The 18,663-nt window shown below is 40.2% G+C and overlaps 1 protein-coding gene across 1 annotated transcript; it reads right to left on the bottom strand.

Moving 5' to 3' along the window:
* Positions 1-12: 12 nt before the first annotated feature.
* idh2 (isocitrate dehydrogenase (NADP(+)) 2) lies at positions 13-10,978 on the bottom strand. Its single transcript, XM_007907006.2, has 11 exons — positions 10,659-10,978; positions 6,056-6,147; positions 5,552-5,717; positions 4,499-4,659; positions 4,075-4,218; positions 3,656-3,792; positions 3,158-3,309; positions 1,375-1,487; positions 685-782; positions 490-582; positions 13-369 (listed from the first exon to the last, which is right to left on the bottom strand). Exons 1-11 carry the CDS (start codon positions 10,765-10,767, stop codon positions 282-284), a joined length of 1,353 nt encoding a protein of 450 aa, XP_007905197.2. The 5' UTR covers positions 10,768-10,978; the 3' UTR covers positions 13-281.
* Between the last annotated feature and the right edge of the window lie 7,685 nt (positions 10,979-18,663).

An 18,663-nucleotide genomic window follows, 5' to 3' on the forward strand; every position in this document is an offset into this window, starting at 1 on the left:
GGAAAATAAAAGTGGATTAAAGATTTTTATTGCCTTCTTGATACCAACACATGTACCTCATTGATAGACAAAATATATTACAGATTTTGAGTGAACTGTTTGACAATACAAAAGATACCAGTCTAACCTTTCTGTACAAAGTCCACCCAGTAGCACTAGGAAAAACTTATTTATAAATTTAATTTAAATGTTAAAAAAGTAAATGACTGGCTTTCCCCTTCTGAGGAGAAAAAAACCCTAGTTTGATGTGAGTTGAGTTACAATAATTATCCATCAGCCATCTACTTCTTGCCCAGGGCTTTGTCCAAATTGTTCTTAATGGCATCCAGAAAGTCAGTGGTGTTCACATAATGTTCATTCAGACGGACACTAGAAGAGAAATTAGTGTGGTGGTGAGAATTTTCCATACATTTAAAAACAAAAAACTAGATTATTCTTTGGGTTGGGTCATTTTGGTACATGAGTTTTTTTTAATAAAAATAAACTTACTGATGAAGGCCATGGATGCACCCAGCCAGATCCTTGGTCATGACACCACTCTCCACAGTTTCAACACAAACCTTTTCAAGTGTCTGGGAAAAGCTGTGTTTTTTTTAAAAAAATTAAAATTTATTTCAAGTTTAATCCAAGGCATCTACATCAATGCAATTAGTTCAGGTTGTCAAATGCCCACATTTACTTTACCTGATGAGTGCTTGATTGCCATCGAGCTTTCCACGGTGTTCAAGGCCTCGAGTCCAAGCAAAGATACTTGCAATTGGGTTAGTGCTAGTAGGGTTACCCTGCAATAGATGAAAGAATTGGGTTTGTTCTTGTACAGCTTAAGATTTGCACAATGTAGCTTCTGAAAAAACCAAGAGCATCTTATGAAGTATGGAGTCCTGTAGCTCAGTGGTTAGAGCACTCGCTCTGCAAGTGAGAGACCAGAGTTCAATTCCAGGCAGGGCGAAACCTTGGGCAAGTGTCCTTACTCCACACACCTAATAATAATCCCTCCAAAAAAAACAAACAATAATGAATTGGTCATTTTCAATCCACGACTGTTTGTGGGACACTGCTGTGCGCAGTTGTGCTGCCGCGTTCGCCCACAAATATACACTCAATTCACTTTACAGTCTATTCTATGAAGCACTTTGGGACGTCTAGAAGACGTGAAAAGCGCTATATCAAATGCAAGGATTATTATTATAATATCCTATCTACTTTACTGACCTGAATATGTTATTTCACTAGAAAAGTAAAACTATACTGAAAGTATTTTGTTACTTAAATGGCATTGTAGTATTAAGGGAAATGACATCATCTAACTTTCACACAAGTGATGCAACACATAATTGATTCACTCAGTCCTAAACAAAATGTCCTTTTCCTTACCTTCTGATGTTCTCTGTAATGACGTGTAACAGTGCCATGAGCTGCCTCTGCTTCAATCGTCTTTCCATCAGGACAAACCAAAACAGAGGTCATCAACCCAAGAGAACCAAACCCTAGCAAAAAGATCATATAGAAAATGAACTTATAAAAAATGTTTAGGAACCAAGTTACAAGGCAGATCTTTCATTTCAGCGGCATATGTCTTCTTCACCTTCACCCCCAGATACAGAAGTACTGGTGAAGCATTTTTGTTTGTCAGTGTGAATTCCAATGAAATATATTTCAATGGCAGCTAATTTTCCCAGTTATTATTGGAGTAAATTTGCACATCAGTCAATAGTTTATAGCATTAGCCATTAATCCCAATAAGCCTACTCTGGTGCCATCTCGTTCACTGGCTGCAACTATTCTAACCCCAATTCACTGCACCGCTGTTATATTAAAAAAAATTATAAAATGGCTGCAGTCTCAATGGCCACTTGTTCCAATGCGTGAAACCTTTTAACTTGAGCTTTAAACTTACAAGGAAAATCTTTAAATTCTGCATTAAAAATTCACATTGGGGCTTATGATTATAAAGATACAATTGATGATATCTTGAAGTTCTAACTTTACTGTAAGCACTTAACTTCTATTCTGAGCGATACATTTACTGTACCCTTATGAATAGAGACCCATCTAGTTCAACTGAATGGCTCTCAGTAAGATTTATGTTGGGAGACACCTAGAGTCGAATACATTTGAAACACGGGTGGAAGAAGTATGAAGAAAAGTACCTTAAAATAGAATTGAGGAATACAAAATGAATACATATTTGAATTCAATGATACAAATTTAAATTGCAGATTCTCCCATTTGATTAAATATTTTCTACATATTTGAATTCATTTGAACTATTTAATCAATTGGGAGAAGCTGCAATCTAAATTTGTATGATTAGAAGACAAAAGTACCCGAAAAGGCCATAGAACCTAATGTGCTCAAGCCAAGTAGAGAGGTGAAGTTGGAAGGAAATGTGAAGTGTGGCACAAAGAATAAGCAAAAAGGCATTTAGGAAATCTACGAAGGAGGATTTGGAAGCAAAGAGGTTTTAAACAGATACATTTGAGTAAGTAGCAAAGAGGTTTACAAACTTACATGCACGCACACAAAGCAAAGGCAGATTAGTTCATGCAACAATAACGGTGATGGTGGAGATTTGAAATCAGGAGGTAAGAAATGAGTTGTTAAACAGTTACTTTGAATTTGTTGTACAAAGAGCCTGAAGAGTTACCCAAGCCAAGGATGAGATTTTCAGGGACAACTGGAGTGAAGCTAGGGAGTGTGTAGATAACAGAAATGGTTAAGCTCAGAGAAGACAGATCAAGGTTGAAAACACAAAGCTCAGCTTTCCAGTGGATTGGAAAAAACGGTACAAACACCATTTCATTATTTACAAAATATCAAGGCACATCTATAAGCTACAGACCAGTTACTCATTAGTGATTGGGAAAGCACATAAAGTTTGAAAATATTGAGAACTACCTGAAAAACAGTTTCATAAAAGATCAGTCAGCATAACTTCAGGAAGGTCATACTTTGGACTTATTGCAGCTTTACAATTAATTAGCTAATACAGCTATGGTCAGCAAGCAGAAGGCACAACAAGCAAGAGGTTATGCAAACAAATTAATCTAACTTTTGTAGCTTTTAAACAAAAACTTAATCATCAATCTATGTAGATGCAACTTCCTCTACTGTACCCCAAAAGGGAATCTACAGGAGTAAAAAATAGTCAAGTTACCTTGGGCAAGAATATCAGACTGTACATCACCATCATAGTTCTTGCAGGCCCAAACAAATCCACCCGAAGACTTCAACACTTGAGCTACCATGTCATCGATAAGACGATGCTCATACCATATACCAGCCTTCTCAAAATCGCCCTTGTAATTTCTGTAAAAGTAACCAGTATCATTCAACTAATATTAAAAGTATACCTACTTAATGACCTAGCAGGCAATAGGTACCACAGTGTTGCACGGAGCTATTCAGGTTAGAAGATTTCAAGATTGAGTCTCAATTACTAAATTAAACTAGGATCCCACTTTGATCACTATATAGCAAAACTTGTGTAGGTGTAGACACTGGTGGAATAAAATTCCACCTGGGTCTCGATTTTATTGTAAACCTTCAGGACTAAACATTAACATTATGCAATTTCATGCATGGTAGATGTTTCTATTTTGGTCAAAATGCAGTACAAAAAAATTGGTATGAAGGGGAAAACATTTTTACATACTGCTGATAGATTTCTTCAAAGATATCTTTGAAGCGCCCATCATAGGCCTTCAGGATAGTATTCTTCGTGCTCATGTAGAGTGGCCACTTCTTTTGCAGTGAATACTGGAAGCAGCTGTGGGCAAAACCAGTAATGGACTAGAAAAAGCAAATTTAAAAAAAGTCTTGGGTCAAGATAGAAACATTTGACAAAACCATTACAAATGCCAGCAAAAATATGTTTGCAGCATTGCTCTCCCAAGATGGGAATAGTATTAGATTCAAAATAAATTTTGTATTACACACACAACAAAGCAGAAATTGAAGGCGTCCACACAAAAATAAAATCTACTTTTAGTTTCAGCTATTTCCTTATTGAAAAGAGACTGATTTAAAACCACAGGGCCTATTACTGAATAGCCAGTTGCAGTGATAACCTACCTCATCAGTATTATACATGCCCATACCAACACCACCTCCAGGGTAGTCATACACATCCCACTCCTGTGCAGCACCCCCCTTCTTGGGAGTAAAGACTAGTTTGAATTTTCCAGGTTGATCCACCACAAAGTCTACAGCTTTGTACTGAAGGGTACAGATTCAAGACACAAAAATTAGACCACAAAAAGGCAAATACTTTTGCAATTTAACAAAAAAACTGCATTAAACATTTAAACAAAATAACATTTTATTATAATTGCAACAATACACGCCAATAAATAATGTGCACTTACTATTTAAGAAAATAGCTTTAATTTCTAAAGAACATTTATTGAAGTTTTCATTAAAACATATTACAACAATAGTAAAAATAGTCTATTTGGTTTTATTTGCTAACTATTAGAACAAAGATCTGCCTACATACCTGGTCACCATGTGCATGTCTGCCAATGGTAATGGCCTGACTCCAACCAGGAACAAGTCTGGGAATGTTATTGCAGATAATAGGCTCACGGAAAACGGTACCACCCAAGATGTTTCTAATTGTGCCATTTGGACTCTTCCACATGTTCTTCAGCTTAAATTCTGCAAAACACAAATCATTAAGAGTTTAGAAGAGTTGCTTATTGCAGGAGGTTTAATTCCATTTAGTACACCAAATTATTCTTGGACAGCCTCAAAACTGAAGCAAAAGAGAATAGATAATCCAAAATGAAAGAAGCCAAAATTCAAATGCTAATCCAGTGAATTCCTTGCCAGCCATTCCATATGTTTTGGTTCCATCAGATTATTTCACAACAGGTTCAGACTGTAGTTCTACTTTCCTCACTACGGTTTGTTAATTCCCGCCAGGATCAACAAAATAAAGTGGAGCTATAACGGAATTGGCCTTAATTTCACCATTTGCACTGTACTTAGCAAGTTCCAAAGTGTTGACCAAGATCTGCATTTCTGTCAAAATATGTCATGATCGGGAATTTAAGTCAGTTCAGGAAAATGTTCCACTTTATTTAGGAAGATTAGTACAGCCCCGTTAGCAATTCTATTTAGCTCACAAGATGAACAGCACAGCTGATTAAATTCTGTGGTACAGACTTCCTGTTGTGTGAACACTGTTGGATTCTGCATAAAATTAGAAAACTGCTCAGACGTATTAAATGAATAACCCAAAAGCAAGGCTGATTTCTTTGTAGTAGCTTGACACCAGCAAGTGACACAGTGGGTGGGACTGACGTTAGATATGACTGTAGGTGCTTGTAGATCACAATAGTCGCAACTTGCAAATTTCTGAAGGTTCACAGTCATATTTTTGAAACACACAACTTAATAATAATACTTTGCATTTAATATACCACCTCCTGGCATTTCAGGTCATCCTCCCGACATGAAAGGCGCTTTATAAATGTAATTTTTTATTGTATTGAGATGTTTCAAAGTGCTTTGCAGGATATACTGTGGGTTGACTATTTTACATTACCTTCTACTCTGTCCTCATCGGGAGTTATTGTGGCACACTTCACTGCAACATTGTACTTTTGGGTTGCAATCGCAGAGTCGATGGTAACCTGATCATTAGTGGAGTCACGGTATGGCAAACCCAGATCAAAATATTTCAACTCCACATCAACATTGGAAAGGATGAGCTGTGGAAAGAGAAATTCCAATACAAATTCCAGCAAAGCCATTTACATACTTGTCGACTTTTACGCTTTGCGATCAAAAAAAACACTACTGCCATTAATCTTGTTTAACTGGAACTGTTTTAGTCGCAATGTTTACACAATACACTATAAGCTGACCAATGGAAGGGTGGGGGCGGAGGAGGAGATGAATAAACTCAAGATCAAGGTAGATAAGTACAGAAATCACCATTAATTATTGTGCCAATTATTAATATTCAATCAAAGTAGTTATCGACCGCTAGAGTATAGAATTAGAAAAAGTCTAATCAAATGGTTGTTTACGTTGTTAAACATCTTACCTTCTCCTTGATAAATGCCCAGATAATGCGGGTCATCTCATCACCGTCCATCTCCACCACGGGGTTGGCCACCTTGATGCGCTTGTCTGCATCTGTTTGATTGAAAGAAGACTATTGACCCAGGTTGGCAACTCAAAGTGAGCAAATGGGTTCTTTACGTAAACTGGTTCGATACTAGTTCATTTCAGGCAAAAGCTGACTTTTTTTAAAAAAAATAGCAACTCGTGCTCTGTGAACCAACAACAACTTATACAGCACCCTTCGCACAGCACCCTTCGCACAGCGTAGCAGCTTGAAAGAGAAAAGTGTTTGGTCAGTAAAGATAGTGAAGATGGTGAGAAAGTGGGAAGTGGGGGTGAAGGAAAGCAAGGAAAGAAACTGGTCATCACACCCAAAGAAAAAACGCACGCCGCTTACAGCACTTTAATACTTGACTTCTACCACAAGAGGCAGACAGAGCTACACAATTAAGGCAATGGGAATCCAGCACGTACATACACACAACATACTTCAGCTTATTGGTGTGGAGGTTTTGTGGCATTATGTAATTCCCCCTGGCTGCAAGAAAAGAGTCACTGAATTAATAACACATTTAAATCTTACAGCGCTTCAAAATCCTTTCCCCCAATTTTTTTTAACTGCAGTTCTGAATTAAATTTGTAAAGAATAAAGTCTTCCACCTTCCAATGAACGGTGGAATTACATCACTCGAGCACTTCAGCACAAGCTGCAGTGCTATAAGAAAGCTTCCTTTTTGCTAAAATCCTACCACCCATTCAGCATATCCGCCACCCCACTCTACGCAATTCCATCCTGGATCCCTTTGACTCGCCCCTTCAAAATCCACCTCAAGACCTTCCTTTTGACCACACTTTCAGCCATCTTTCTCCCCTACCACCCAGAGCGGGTACAAACTCAGTTGTTCAGTGCCTTGAGATGTCCTCCTGACAGGAAATGGACTGTGTAAATGTAAATTTGTATTGTACAGATTCGATACGACAGAATAACAAGCAAAATAAATCAAAAGCCCATTATATGCAGTCTGCTTCAAGCCTCCACATTTCTCTGAAGCTAGAGAGATTTGTAAACATAGCACGCTAAATATTTGCACTGCTTCTATTGTCTATTCCTTGAATTCTCTCTTCCCTTTTGCCAAGAAAGTGTTTAAAGCGAGACTGAAAGATAGTTTCACAATATTCAGACAACTAGAATTAAAACTTCCGCGTTCTAGGTAAAAAATGTCTGGACAGCATTTTAAATTAACAATCATGCCAAAAAGCAATGAAGAAGAACTAACATATTGCATCATCCAACAGTTGAAGCAGGAATAACCTGAATTAAGGATTTTATCAGATGTACCAGTAATACACACCCAGTCAAGTGACCGTCAGATTTTGGACTAGTTTTAAATCTCAGGGGTTCTTATCCTCTTCGGTATTGCTAAAAATGAATACCAAGTCTAAAAAAGGATCTGCTTGGACTGATCTGGCTCCGAGCAGACATCTGGCAAGAAGCTCCAAAGTAATTTAAGACATTTTCAATTATTCACCTGCGTGGCTCATCAATGACAAGAAGTCTATTCTCAACTCCATAAGACAAAGGTTCACAAGGTGGGTTATAGCTGGACTAATCCTACACTGTGCATTTACAGCACTCTTACAACACACTTTAACTAATATGATGCTTTAGATCAAAGCTCTTTGAAAACATTTATTTTTAAATGCATTGAGTTTGTGTGCAGGCAGCCAATCTGCCCCCAACAATACGTTTTAAAAAACAGCAACTATATGAATGGTACCACCATCATCCTGAGGGCTCTTTCCACAATGCAGAACTCAGGAATCCTGGAGTCAGTCCACATGAGGGACAAGCATTACGAAGGAGTTGCGAGAGGGCTTCAGGAGAGATGGATTTTCATGGCGTATAGCCAGACACAGGTGAGTTGGGCAATGTGGGCCGTTTCCATGCTGCGTTCTGCATAATTCTACATTCTGAGTTTACACACTGGTGGGTGTGAATCTTCAATCCAGAACCTTGTGCCCCAGAGACGAGCACCACCAACTGAGCCAAGCTGACAACAAATCATTCTCAAACTAATACTGCGTTATTACATTAATGTTGAATGGAGACGGACATTTTCTCAAATATTATGCAGCATAAAGACGCCCTCTTAAAAGTTGAAACAGATGAAAGCTGATTCTGTCTTAGCTAACCTGCTGCTCCCACAAAGAAGAGGTGGCTTCATGGGACCTCCCTTTCACTAAAACGCTTTAGTTGAGAATCTTGATTAAGCCACGTATGGTACAAATTAATGATTTACTTCAAGGTGACAGGCAAGACACAAATTATCCACAAAGGCACCCACCCTTCTATTATGCCGATTTCACCCACAAAACATGCAATCAATTCGCTCTACGATATATTCTGTGAAGCACTTTGAGACGTCTCAAAGACATGATAAGGCGCTATGTCAAATGCAAGGATTATTATTAAGGCAACAATGGACTGAAGATAAGCAAACTCTGGGCAGCAATGTCTGGCATTTCAGAGCAGCTATTTAATCTATATTGGGCAATACCTCTAATCACCAGCTGAATCTTGCAAACATTTCAAATAGATTAAAGTGTTCCTGCAAGTCGACAGACAGTCCAAAAGCACAGGAGTAATTTTAGCTGGTTATGTTCCACGAATGGGTCTTTAAATGCAAATGGATCCTGCCAGAGTGTTCCAGGCAGGAATAAATCAAGATCATGGACTCACTGCAGCAGCTCTTTGTCCCAGGAAATGATTTCCCACAATTTGCAAATGGAAACGCTAATTTACACGCAGTTCTCAGCTGCGAAACTGCTGACTCTTTATAACACCAATACAGCAAAGGATTTCCGCAGTTAAGCGCAGAGTGGGCGGGTGGGTGAGAGAGAGGATTTCCGCAAAAGGTCAACAAAATGCAGCGAATATTTAAAGAAAGGAATTTAAGTTATTTGCAATCGACAGACAAACAGACAGAGGGAGTGAAACAGAGACAGAGAGAGAGAGTTAGGTGGAATTATGGTGGTACAAAAATAAACCCAGGTCAACGCAATACAGCAAAATGTGGCAAGTCAGAAATCACTTGAAATACACCAGAAGGTCATGTTGTCATTGATTCCCTTTCCTCTCCCGCCCGCCACGTCATTTGCTACTCAATAGCGGCATTTCTTAAATTAAAGGCTCAGGATAAAATAAGGAGGGGAGGGGGAGAAAAAAAAACGAGGAAGAGAAAGAAAGGAGAGAGGAAGGTCAACGTCCTTGAACTGACCTCCTCTGACCAACTCATTGCAATAGGATCTGTTCCCACTGAGAGGGTGGGGGGGGGGGGGAGAGAAGGGGACAGGCCCTGATCTAGATTGGCAGCCTCTAATGCAAAGCAAAGTGGGGGTGGGTTAAGGGAGGGGAAGAGAGATAGAGAGTGAGTGAGAGAGAAAAAGAAAGAAAGACAGCAATGCAATTGAAAGACCGGGTTTTAAATGGAGTTGGGGTTTGGAGGTTGCACAAAGCTGGAGCAGCTGTCACTGTGGCTTCAATGTCACTGCGCCCTCCAAGAGCACTCAGTGGAACCACAAGGACATTAACTGCGCCTGGAGAAGGGGGGGGGAGTTGGGGGGACAAGTGGGTGGAGGCAAAGGATCAAAACTCCTGCCTTACATTGAACTAAGTGACAAAAAAAAATTTATTAAAATAATTGAATTTTAAAAAATGCCTGTTTTTATCTCTCCCACCCCAACACACACACACACACCACCCCCCCCCCCCATATAACGGGAATTAAAAAAAACTACACACACAAGCCCAACAGTAATGAAAGCAGCAATGGTTTCCCCCCCCCCCCCTCTCTCAAACCACCTTTTTTTTTGCAAATGCACAGAAATAAGATTTTTGAAGCAAAAGCACACATTTTTTTTTGGAAAAAAAATTACACATAATTGTTATTCACCACCAAACAACACTATCAAAACCAACTCGGTTGGGAGACAAGATGGAGGTGGGGGGTGGGAGAAAGAGCAAAGCTACAGGCAAGAACACCACACAAAAAACACACCAAAAGAGAGAGGCATTGCTTCCACTGCAGTGACCTCTTTATTGCCAAAAAAAAGGAGAGAGAGAGAGAGAGAAAGAGAGGGAAAAAAAGGGAAGCCAACAGGAATAGAAGCAGCAATGGTGGAGATAGAGAGAGAGAGAAGAAAAAAGGGGAGAGAGTGGAGATAGGAAGAAAAAGGGGGTGGAGGGAAAGAGAATGGAGAGAGAGAGAGAGAGAGAAAGAGGGGGGGGTGGTGGAAGGGAGAGAGTGGAGATAGAGAGACAGAGAGAGAGAGCGAGAAAAAAAAAGGTGGGTGGGGGAGGAGGAAAAGAAGAGGGAGAGAAAGAGAGAAAGAAAGAGAGAGAGAGAGAACAAAAAACAGCCTCCCCGCAAAACAAGAGAGAGAGAGAGAGAATGTGTGTGTGTGTGTGGGTGTGTGTGTGGGGGTGTGTGTGGGGGGGGGAGTGCAAAAATAAAAATGCGGTCCTGAACACAAAGAGAGAGAGAAAAAGAAAGAAAGAGAAAGAAAGAAAGAGAGAGACTCACAGTTCCTTCGTTGCACATGTTGGCAGAGAGCAGGAGTCAGCACTGCCGGTGGGGGTTTGCTGATGGCACTCTGTCGGATGGCATTGAAGACCTTGAGATAAGCTGCCATTGCACTGCTGGTGCTGGTGTTACTGTTGCTGCTCCTGTTGTTATTGTTATTATTATTGCTGGTGGTGGTGGTGGGGGGGGTTGATACTTTGTTGCTGCGGCGGCTGTAGCTGCTGCTGCTGCTGCTCTGGTCTCCAGCTCCGCTCTGCCCCGGTTCCCCCGCCCGCTTTACCCTTTTTTTGTCGCCTGGCGGTTACGTGAGTCACGTCTGTTCACTTTACTCACTCTCTCTCTCTCTCTCTCTCACACACTCACTCTCTCTCTCTCTCTCTCTCTCATTGCTCGCCTTGACCCTCCACTCTCTCTCTCTCTCTCTCACTCTCTGCCCCCCCCCCCCCCACACACACACCCACACACACACACACCCCCCACCCACACTTGACACATTCATTATTAAATCCAATTCAACTCCCAAACCACAAGATCATTTGTTGCATTCATTTCACCCCCCACACTCCCCCCCCCCCTCTCCATCTCTCTCTCTCTCTCTCTCTCGCACCCCACCCCAAAAAAAACTTTGTTCCTTCCCTCCCACCCCCCCCCACACACACCCCCCCACACACACACTTTTCTGTTCAGAAAAAAACAGATCCATTTCACTTTTATGCTCATTCATTTATTCATTCATTCATCGCCCATTTCCACTCACCCCATATAATAAAGTTTAACCTCTGTCTTTAACATAGCAATATAGTATTAGCCTCCGGCAAAATATTTGTTGGGTTTTAAAACAACTATGTGGTTGGTTCTGTTAATAAATACACATGCTGTTGGAATCAGAATGATGCAGATAGCTTTTTATACTACTATTAAAGACAACAATAATATTATTATCATTATTTTTTATACTACTATTAAAAGCAATAATAATAATAATATTATTTTTTACATTAATGCTGCATTTCAATACAACTCCTTCCACAGTGGGAGGACATCTCAAAACACTTTACGGGATGTACTGTGATGTGTAGAGACCGGGCGAAAATTGGTTGAAGTGATCAAAAGAATGGATCTGCAGAAACCTCTTTCGTAATCATTACACTTGAATGGGGTATTACAATACACGAATGGGTCTTTTTTTTGGTCAGTTGAGCGGCTGACACAGGTGGAAGTTGTTAAGAGGATCCAAACCGAACTGAAAGGTCCACATATGTGTGCCACCTACACATTCCAATTTCCCTGTGTCTGGAGTGAGATGCGTCCTTCCTCCCTCCTTACCTAATCCCAGAGGGAATTAGGTGCAGGTTTCAAGGCCAAGGCCTGGGGAGCCCAGGGTTTGGTTTTGGGTACTGGAGTTTAACCGGCTAAAACTGCATAGTTTACCATTTAGAGAACTGCCTGGCAAGCTTCCTGCATCTTGTCCAGCCAGGACCACCCTACCTGCTAAGGTTTTGACCGCGTGAGAAGAATCCCTGACCCCAGTGACCAGTCTGCCCCTCCAACTACTGCTGATGACCCAGGCTGGCTAGTCTATTATCAGCAGTGCCTTGGAGTACACACTTTGGACGACTTAGGAACTTAGGCTACCATTATTTTGCTTCACTCTGCGTTTGTGAGGGGGATCTATTATGAAATATGTGTGTGTGTGTGTGCAGCAGCTTATGTCATTGCATAGTATGTGTGATGATGTTACCATTTCTAGCACCTGTTCTGTTGCTGTTAAGAACATTGGGACATGCATGCAACTGGTATAATTAACATTGTTGGCAGCATTAACTTGATTAAGTTTGAACAGGGCAGGCTATGCTGGCACTGCTTTATGCTAAACTCAAGTGCAACGTAAGAACCAATCTGTAAAAGTCAGTCAAAGAGGTAATTGGAGGGTGGCGACCTTGAGTTTCAGTCCGGGAATAAATCAATAGTAATACATCACAGTAAGAAAAAAACACTACCCGTAGAACACAAACAAGACGGGAAGGGAAAAAACCTTTCAATCATTTTATATGCCACACTAACCACTGAATGGTTTTATAACCTTTGATTTTGGTATTATTACTCAACAAAACCTCAATACTGCTTTCTAAATAATATTTACTGGGTTTCATACAATACATTATAGTGGTTTCCTTGAAATTGTTATGCCACAGAGAATAATAGTGGCAATTTTCCACCAAACTATATAATTTACACTTAAAAATGAATTAATAGAAGGATATGAAATGTCTTAAATAACTGATTAAATAACTAATTGCCTCCAATTTTCCTGCTCTAATGTTCTCTTCTCCTGATGGTATTTTGATTCACTTTCCCTTGGACCTGCCACGTACCCCGTTCCCTCCATACCACAATCGGTGGCTGAGCATTCTGTCACTATATCCTCACCTGGAACTCCCTGCCAATATCTGTCTGCCTCACCACCTCCTGATCTATCTTTAAATCCCGCCTTAAAACCTACCTCATCAAGGGTGGCAAAATTCACCTCCCCTTCTGCTTTGCATGGGGTCTGACTCCATCATTGTGAAGCGCTTTGAGAAGTTAACTTATGTGAAGGGTGTGATATGAATACAAGTTGTTGTTGATGCAACTCGCATTCATACCGTTCATATGGGTACCATTGACTGGGGGGTGGGGGGAAGGGTATGACAACTGAGGCCCATTCTGTCCTCATCTGATGTCCAAGTATGGAGATCTTCCATCAGTGGTGTTGAGGGCAATCATAATGCCCCATTTTATGGCTAGGATTGGATCCTATGACTTCTGATCATATGACCTTATGTTGCATGATCTGTGTCTTCATCTACTAAACTAGCTCGGTGGAGCTATGTTAATGTGTTTGATATCATATCTGCTCTGACAGATATTTAAAACATTGATCCAAGGTTAAAAACAAATGGATTTCAAAGGTTGCTTGCTAATTTGTGCTAATCAAATATAATATCTTCTGCGGTGAAGGCTTTCCCCAGTCAACAACAATAACAAAATTAAATTTATAGAGCGCCTTTCACGTCGGGAGGACATCCCAAAGCACTGAACAGTCAGGTGTTGAGACCCGAGCATGGGGGAGGGGTGGGGTCGGGATGAAGGAAGGCAGAGAGGTGGGAGGGAGACCAAAGGCATGGTCGAAGAGAAGGGTCTTGAGACCAGCCTTGAAGGAGGCGAGGGAGTAAGCGAGGCGAAGGGACTGTGGGATGGAGTTCCAGAGTGTGGGGGCAGAGAGGCTGAAAGCCCGGCCACCGATGATAGGGCGGGTCGGGTGGGAGACATGGAGCAGGCCAGAGCCCGCTGAACGGAGAGAGCAGGCAGGTTGGTATGGAGTCAGCAGGTTAGAGAGGTAGGAGGGGACAAGACCATGGATGGCCTTGAAAGTGAGGACAAGGATCTTGAATTCGATCCTCTGAGGGATGGGGAGCCAGTGGAGTCAGGCGAGGGTGGGAGTGATGGGGTCGCGGAGCCTGGTGCATGAGAGTACACAAGCTGCAGAGTTTTGGATGATCTGTAGCTTGTGAAGGGAAGAGTTGGGAAGGTCGATGAGGAGGGAGTTCCCTCATTGAGTCACTCATTGAGCCAAAGCTTTTTAGCATCCTATTTGTTGCTCTTCCGGTAATGTATCCTCTGTTAAATACCTCCATGTGAGCCTACAAGATAACCCCCCCTAAAATGTATCAGAATTGATTTGAGGCATTACAATCACTGTGTGTTAAATGTAAATCATTATGTTTGTAAATAATTGTAAAAGTTGATATACTGCAAAGTAAATATTGATATATTGCAAAGTAAAGTTCTCTCCTATCTTCCCAATGGTTTCCTCTTCTTATTAAAGGTGACTCTTGTTTGAATTTGATTTCATAGACTAAAGTGGTCATGCTTCATGTAAAACCTTACAGACAGTGAGTTTTACAAGTCTATAGGATTGGTGGCGCACCAATTTAAAGCGTATCATGTCTCCATCTAACTTCCACACAAGGAATTAAAGGCATGGATCGAAGCGTGGCTAACGGGAACAAAACAGAGAGTAGGGATAAACGGGACCTTCTCAGATTGGCACGATGTGACGAGTGGAATGCCACAAGAGTCAGTGCTTGGGCCTCAACTATCTACAATCTATATCAATGATCTGAACGAGGACATAGAACATAAAATATCTAAATTCGCGGATGATACCAAGCCAGGTGGGAGAGTAAGCCCTGAGGATGACACAAAAAGATTGCAAAGGGATATAGATAGGCTAGATGAGTGGGCAAGAAGATGGAAGATGAAATATAATGTGGGGAAGTGCGAAGTTATTCACCAAGGTAGGAAAAACAGAAAAGCAGATTATTTTCTAGAAGTGGAGAGACTAGACAGTGAAAGTGTTCAGAGGGATTTGGGAGTCCTTGTACAACAGTCACAAAAAGTTAGCATGCAGGTACAGCAAGCAACTAGGAAGGCTAATGGCATGTTGGCGGTTATTGCAAAAGGGTTAGAATATAAAAGTAGGGAAGTCTTGCTGCATAGGGCCTTGGTGAGACTGCACCTAGAATATTGTGTGCAGTTTTGGTCTCCTTATTTAAGAAAGGGCATACTCGCCTTTTTATTCACAATATATAGAATGAGGGGGTGCAGCGTAGATTCACTAGGTTAGTTTCTGGGATGAGGGGTTGACCTATGAGGAAAGGTTGAGTAAACTAGGCCTATATTCTCTAGAATATCGAAGAAATAGGGGTGATCTTATAGAAACATATAAGATTCTTATGGGGCTTGACAGAATAGACAGTACGAGACTATCTCCCTTGGTAGGAGAATCTAGAACTAGGGGTCACAGTCTTAAGATTAAATCACAGCCTTTTCGAACAGAGTTGAGGAAACACTTCTTCACTCAGAGGGTAGTGAATTTATGGAATTCTCTACCCCAGAAGGCTGTAGATGCACAGTCCTTGAACATAATTGAGATTAATAGATTACTAAAGGATAGAGGGATTAAGGGATACGGGGATAAGGCGGGCAGGTGGAGTTAGCTTAGAAGATCAGACATAATCTTTTTGAATGGCAGGGCAGGCTCGAGGGGTTGAATGGCCTACTCCTGCTCCTAATTCCTATGTTCCTATAAGTGCAATTTCCAGCAGGACTCATTGGATAGTGATCAAGAACAGGATTTCTGACTGGTACTTTTCTCCTCTCTTAACTGGCCATCAGTGGTGCCCACACCACTCTTCTTGCTGACGTTGAGGTCACTCATTTCAGATCAGACACACGATTTGGGATTTTCTTGGCCATTATGAATAAGTCTCCCCACACATAGCACATTTGCTTGCGGAGCCACCTAGTTAATAATGATTTTGAAGACACATGCATGGCTAAATGATTTCTTTTTATCTTTATATTGTAAAAGTATTTTTCTGAGCTCTTAGAACAGTATCTTTCAGATAAAGCTTGAAAGGAAAGTCGCAGTTGACATGTTACACTTTGATACAATATAGTATTCTGAAAATACAACTGTGAATGACGACACAGTATTATTGCTATTTATGTTTATGTTTTAAAATGCTGCAGTGTATTCAGTATTTACATTAAACAATACATTTCAAATTTCTGTGGAATTTCTGTGGCCAAATGATACTTGAATAATGTTGCAATGAAGAATCTGTATGATTATGAACATAATACTCCAAATGAGATATACCCAGAGATTCCGGTAGCTCAGTGGTTAGAGCACTCGCCTCGCAATCGAGAGACCTGGGTTCGATTCCCGGCCGGGCAAAACCTTGGGCAAGTTTCCTTACTCCACATGCTTAATAATAATCCCTCAAGAAAAAAAAACAATAATAAAATTGGTCACTTGAATCCACGACTGTTTGTGGGACACTGCTGTGCGCATTTGGCTGCTGCATTTTGCCCGCAAATGTGCAGTTAATTTACTTTACAGTATAGACATCAAAAGCGCTATATCAAATGCAAGATTTTTTTATTATAGGGCTCTTTATAACAGGAGCAGCACTTCTAACTGAATTTAGAAACTGCAAAGGCGTAGATATTCTCCTCAAAACTGCTCTCTTGTATCCACTGGTTCCTGTGTGTATGTCTATAAAAAGTAATACATTTTCCTATTGTGCATCTTCTTTGGCTTCCACCGCCAGCTCTGGTGTCTATCCAAAAATGTTATTTAAGTGCTTTGAGACATCCTCCCGATGTGAAGGCATTATATAAATGTTAGTTGTATTGTATGTGTATCCTTCAAAAATATACAGCATACAGCTATCCAACTGGACTCCTATCTGTTGCCTTTTAAAAACAACTATTCTGGGACTCAGAAACAAGTCGACAAAACAAATGTTCTGGTACACATGGAAGTACAAAGTTCAAGTTGGAAAAAAAAACATTTGACTATTTCAATCTTACCTGTGTGATGCAAAGTGCACAATTATATCAATGCCGAAGTCCAGCAGACCATAAACTGACAGTGATGCAGTCACTGTTTGCCATTTTCTAAGCAAATAATGTCAAAGGAGATTCCCAAGTGAGGCTTAGCAAACCACTTACTATTGTGTGTTTAAATGTTCCTAGTGTGAGAATCACAACTCAATAGTGTTTTTTAGCTCTTGTCCCATAGAAAATAAATGATAAAAATAATGCTTAAATTGGATATCGTGACTTTTATATTGGGGGAGGGAATGTCTCATTCTGTATTTTGTAGGCAAATTAAAGCACTCGCCTCGCAAGCAAGAGGACCTGGTTTGATTCCTAGCAGGGTGAAACATTGGGCAAGTTTCATTACTCCACATGCCTGCTTACTTAACAATAAACAGGAACCCGGCTGTTAGTCGATTGGTAGATCGTTTTTCCAGGGGTAATAATCCCTTCAAAAAATAGTAATAAAAAAAAGAAGAAATTGGTCACTCAATCCATAACTGTTTGTGGGATTTCCAGCATCTACAGTATTTCACGTTTTGCTTGTGGGACACTGCTGTGTGCAATTGGCTGTCACAGAATATACAGTCAATTCACTAAACAGTGAAGGACTTTGAGACATCTCGAAGACATGATAAGGCGCTATGTCAAATGCAAGGATTATTATTATTATTATTCACTGTATTCAGAAAATAATTACCGTATTAACCAAATCATCTACATGTCTTGAATTCCATGAAAGCAACTTGGCTATTAAAGAGCTGGAGGATTAAGTTTTTTGTAGAAGTCGGCAGTTTTGATTTTGGTATCCAACAATAATTATCATCATCAAATACGGCATTGTTCATTTACCTACTTCACATGAGAATCCTCAAATACTTAATAGTCCTTTTATCCTTAAGACCATTGTCTTAAACATTAAGTTTGCATAGAATTTAGGAAAACTGAAATTCAAAATTATTTTAGAAGCTACTTTCCCCAGTCCTTAATTGGAACTGAAGGCCTCAAAGTTGTTCACTTAAAGATAAACATGCCTTGAAGATCTTCAAGAAAAATATCTTTATTTTCAAACAGGAATTGTGCTAGCTATATTTTCTACAATATGTTATTGCTTTATAGCCGATCAAAACATGCCAACGCATGCTCAGCCCTTGCTCTCAGAGTTGGTATTTTACAATATACCACAACTAGCATTTGTTCTACAAATAGCAATAATGATCTGAAAACGTTAAGTACCACACTCTTATCATTACTCTCTTTCCCAGTACGAACAAGTTACTATTCTTGAGCGTCAGGTGAATGGAATGGAGAAATATTTCTAAAGGAATGTACTTACACCCAGAGCTTGTTGAATGAATTAACATGATATGAAGAACAATCTTGTAAATAATGGCAAACATGTTAAAGAATGGATGTATTTCAGCATGGCACTAGTACGAGCATATATAGCCTTTTTCCTTTCAACTTAATATGAAACAATATTTTAGTTATTTAGCATAAATTTTGGAGCTATCACTATTCCAGTCCATATTCTTCATTCCAAAACCTATATTCCCGACAACTGAAAAGGACA

The sequence above is a fragment of the Callorhinchus milii genome, unplaced genomic scaffold, assembly GCF_018977255.1.
Source record: "Callorhinchus milii isolate IMCB2004 unplaced genomic scaffold, IMCB_Cmil_1.0 Scaffold26, whole genome shotgun sequence".
NCBI lineage: Eukaryota > Metazoa > Chordata > Chondrichthyes > Chimaeriformes > Callorhinchidae > Callorhinchus > Callorhinchus milii.

What these genes read in the sequence shown, in the direction of transcription:
- idh2 (XM_007907006.2), bottom strand. Translation starts at nt 10,767, where the DNA reads ATGGCAGCTTATCTCAAGGTCTTCAATGCCATCCGACAGAGTGCCATC. An exon ending in GGCAATCAAGCACTCATCAG is followed by an intron (nt 583 to 684) that starts GTAAAGTAAATG and finishes AAAAAAACACAG; the next exon opens with CTTTTCCCAGACACTTGAAA. An exon ending in TGCATCCATGGCCTTCATCA is followed by an intron (nt 370 to 489) that starts GTAAGTTTATTT and finishes TTTCTCTTCTAG; the next exon opens with TGTCCGTCTGAATGAACATT.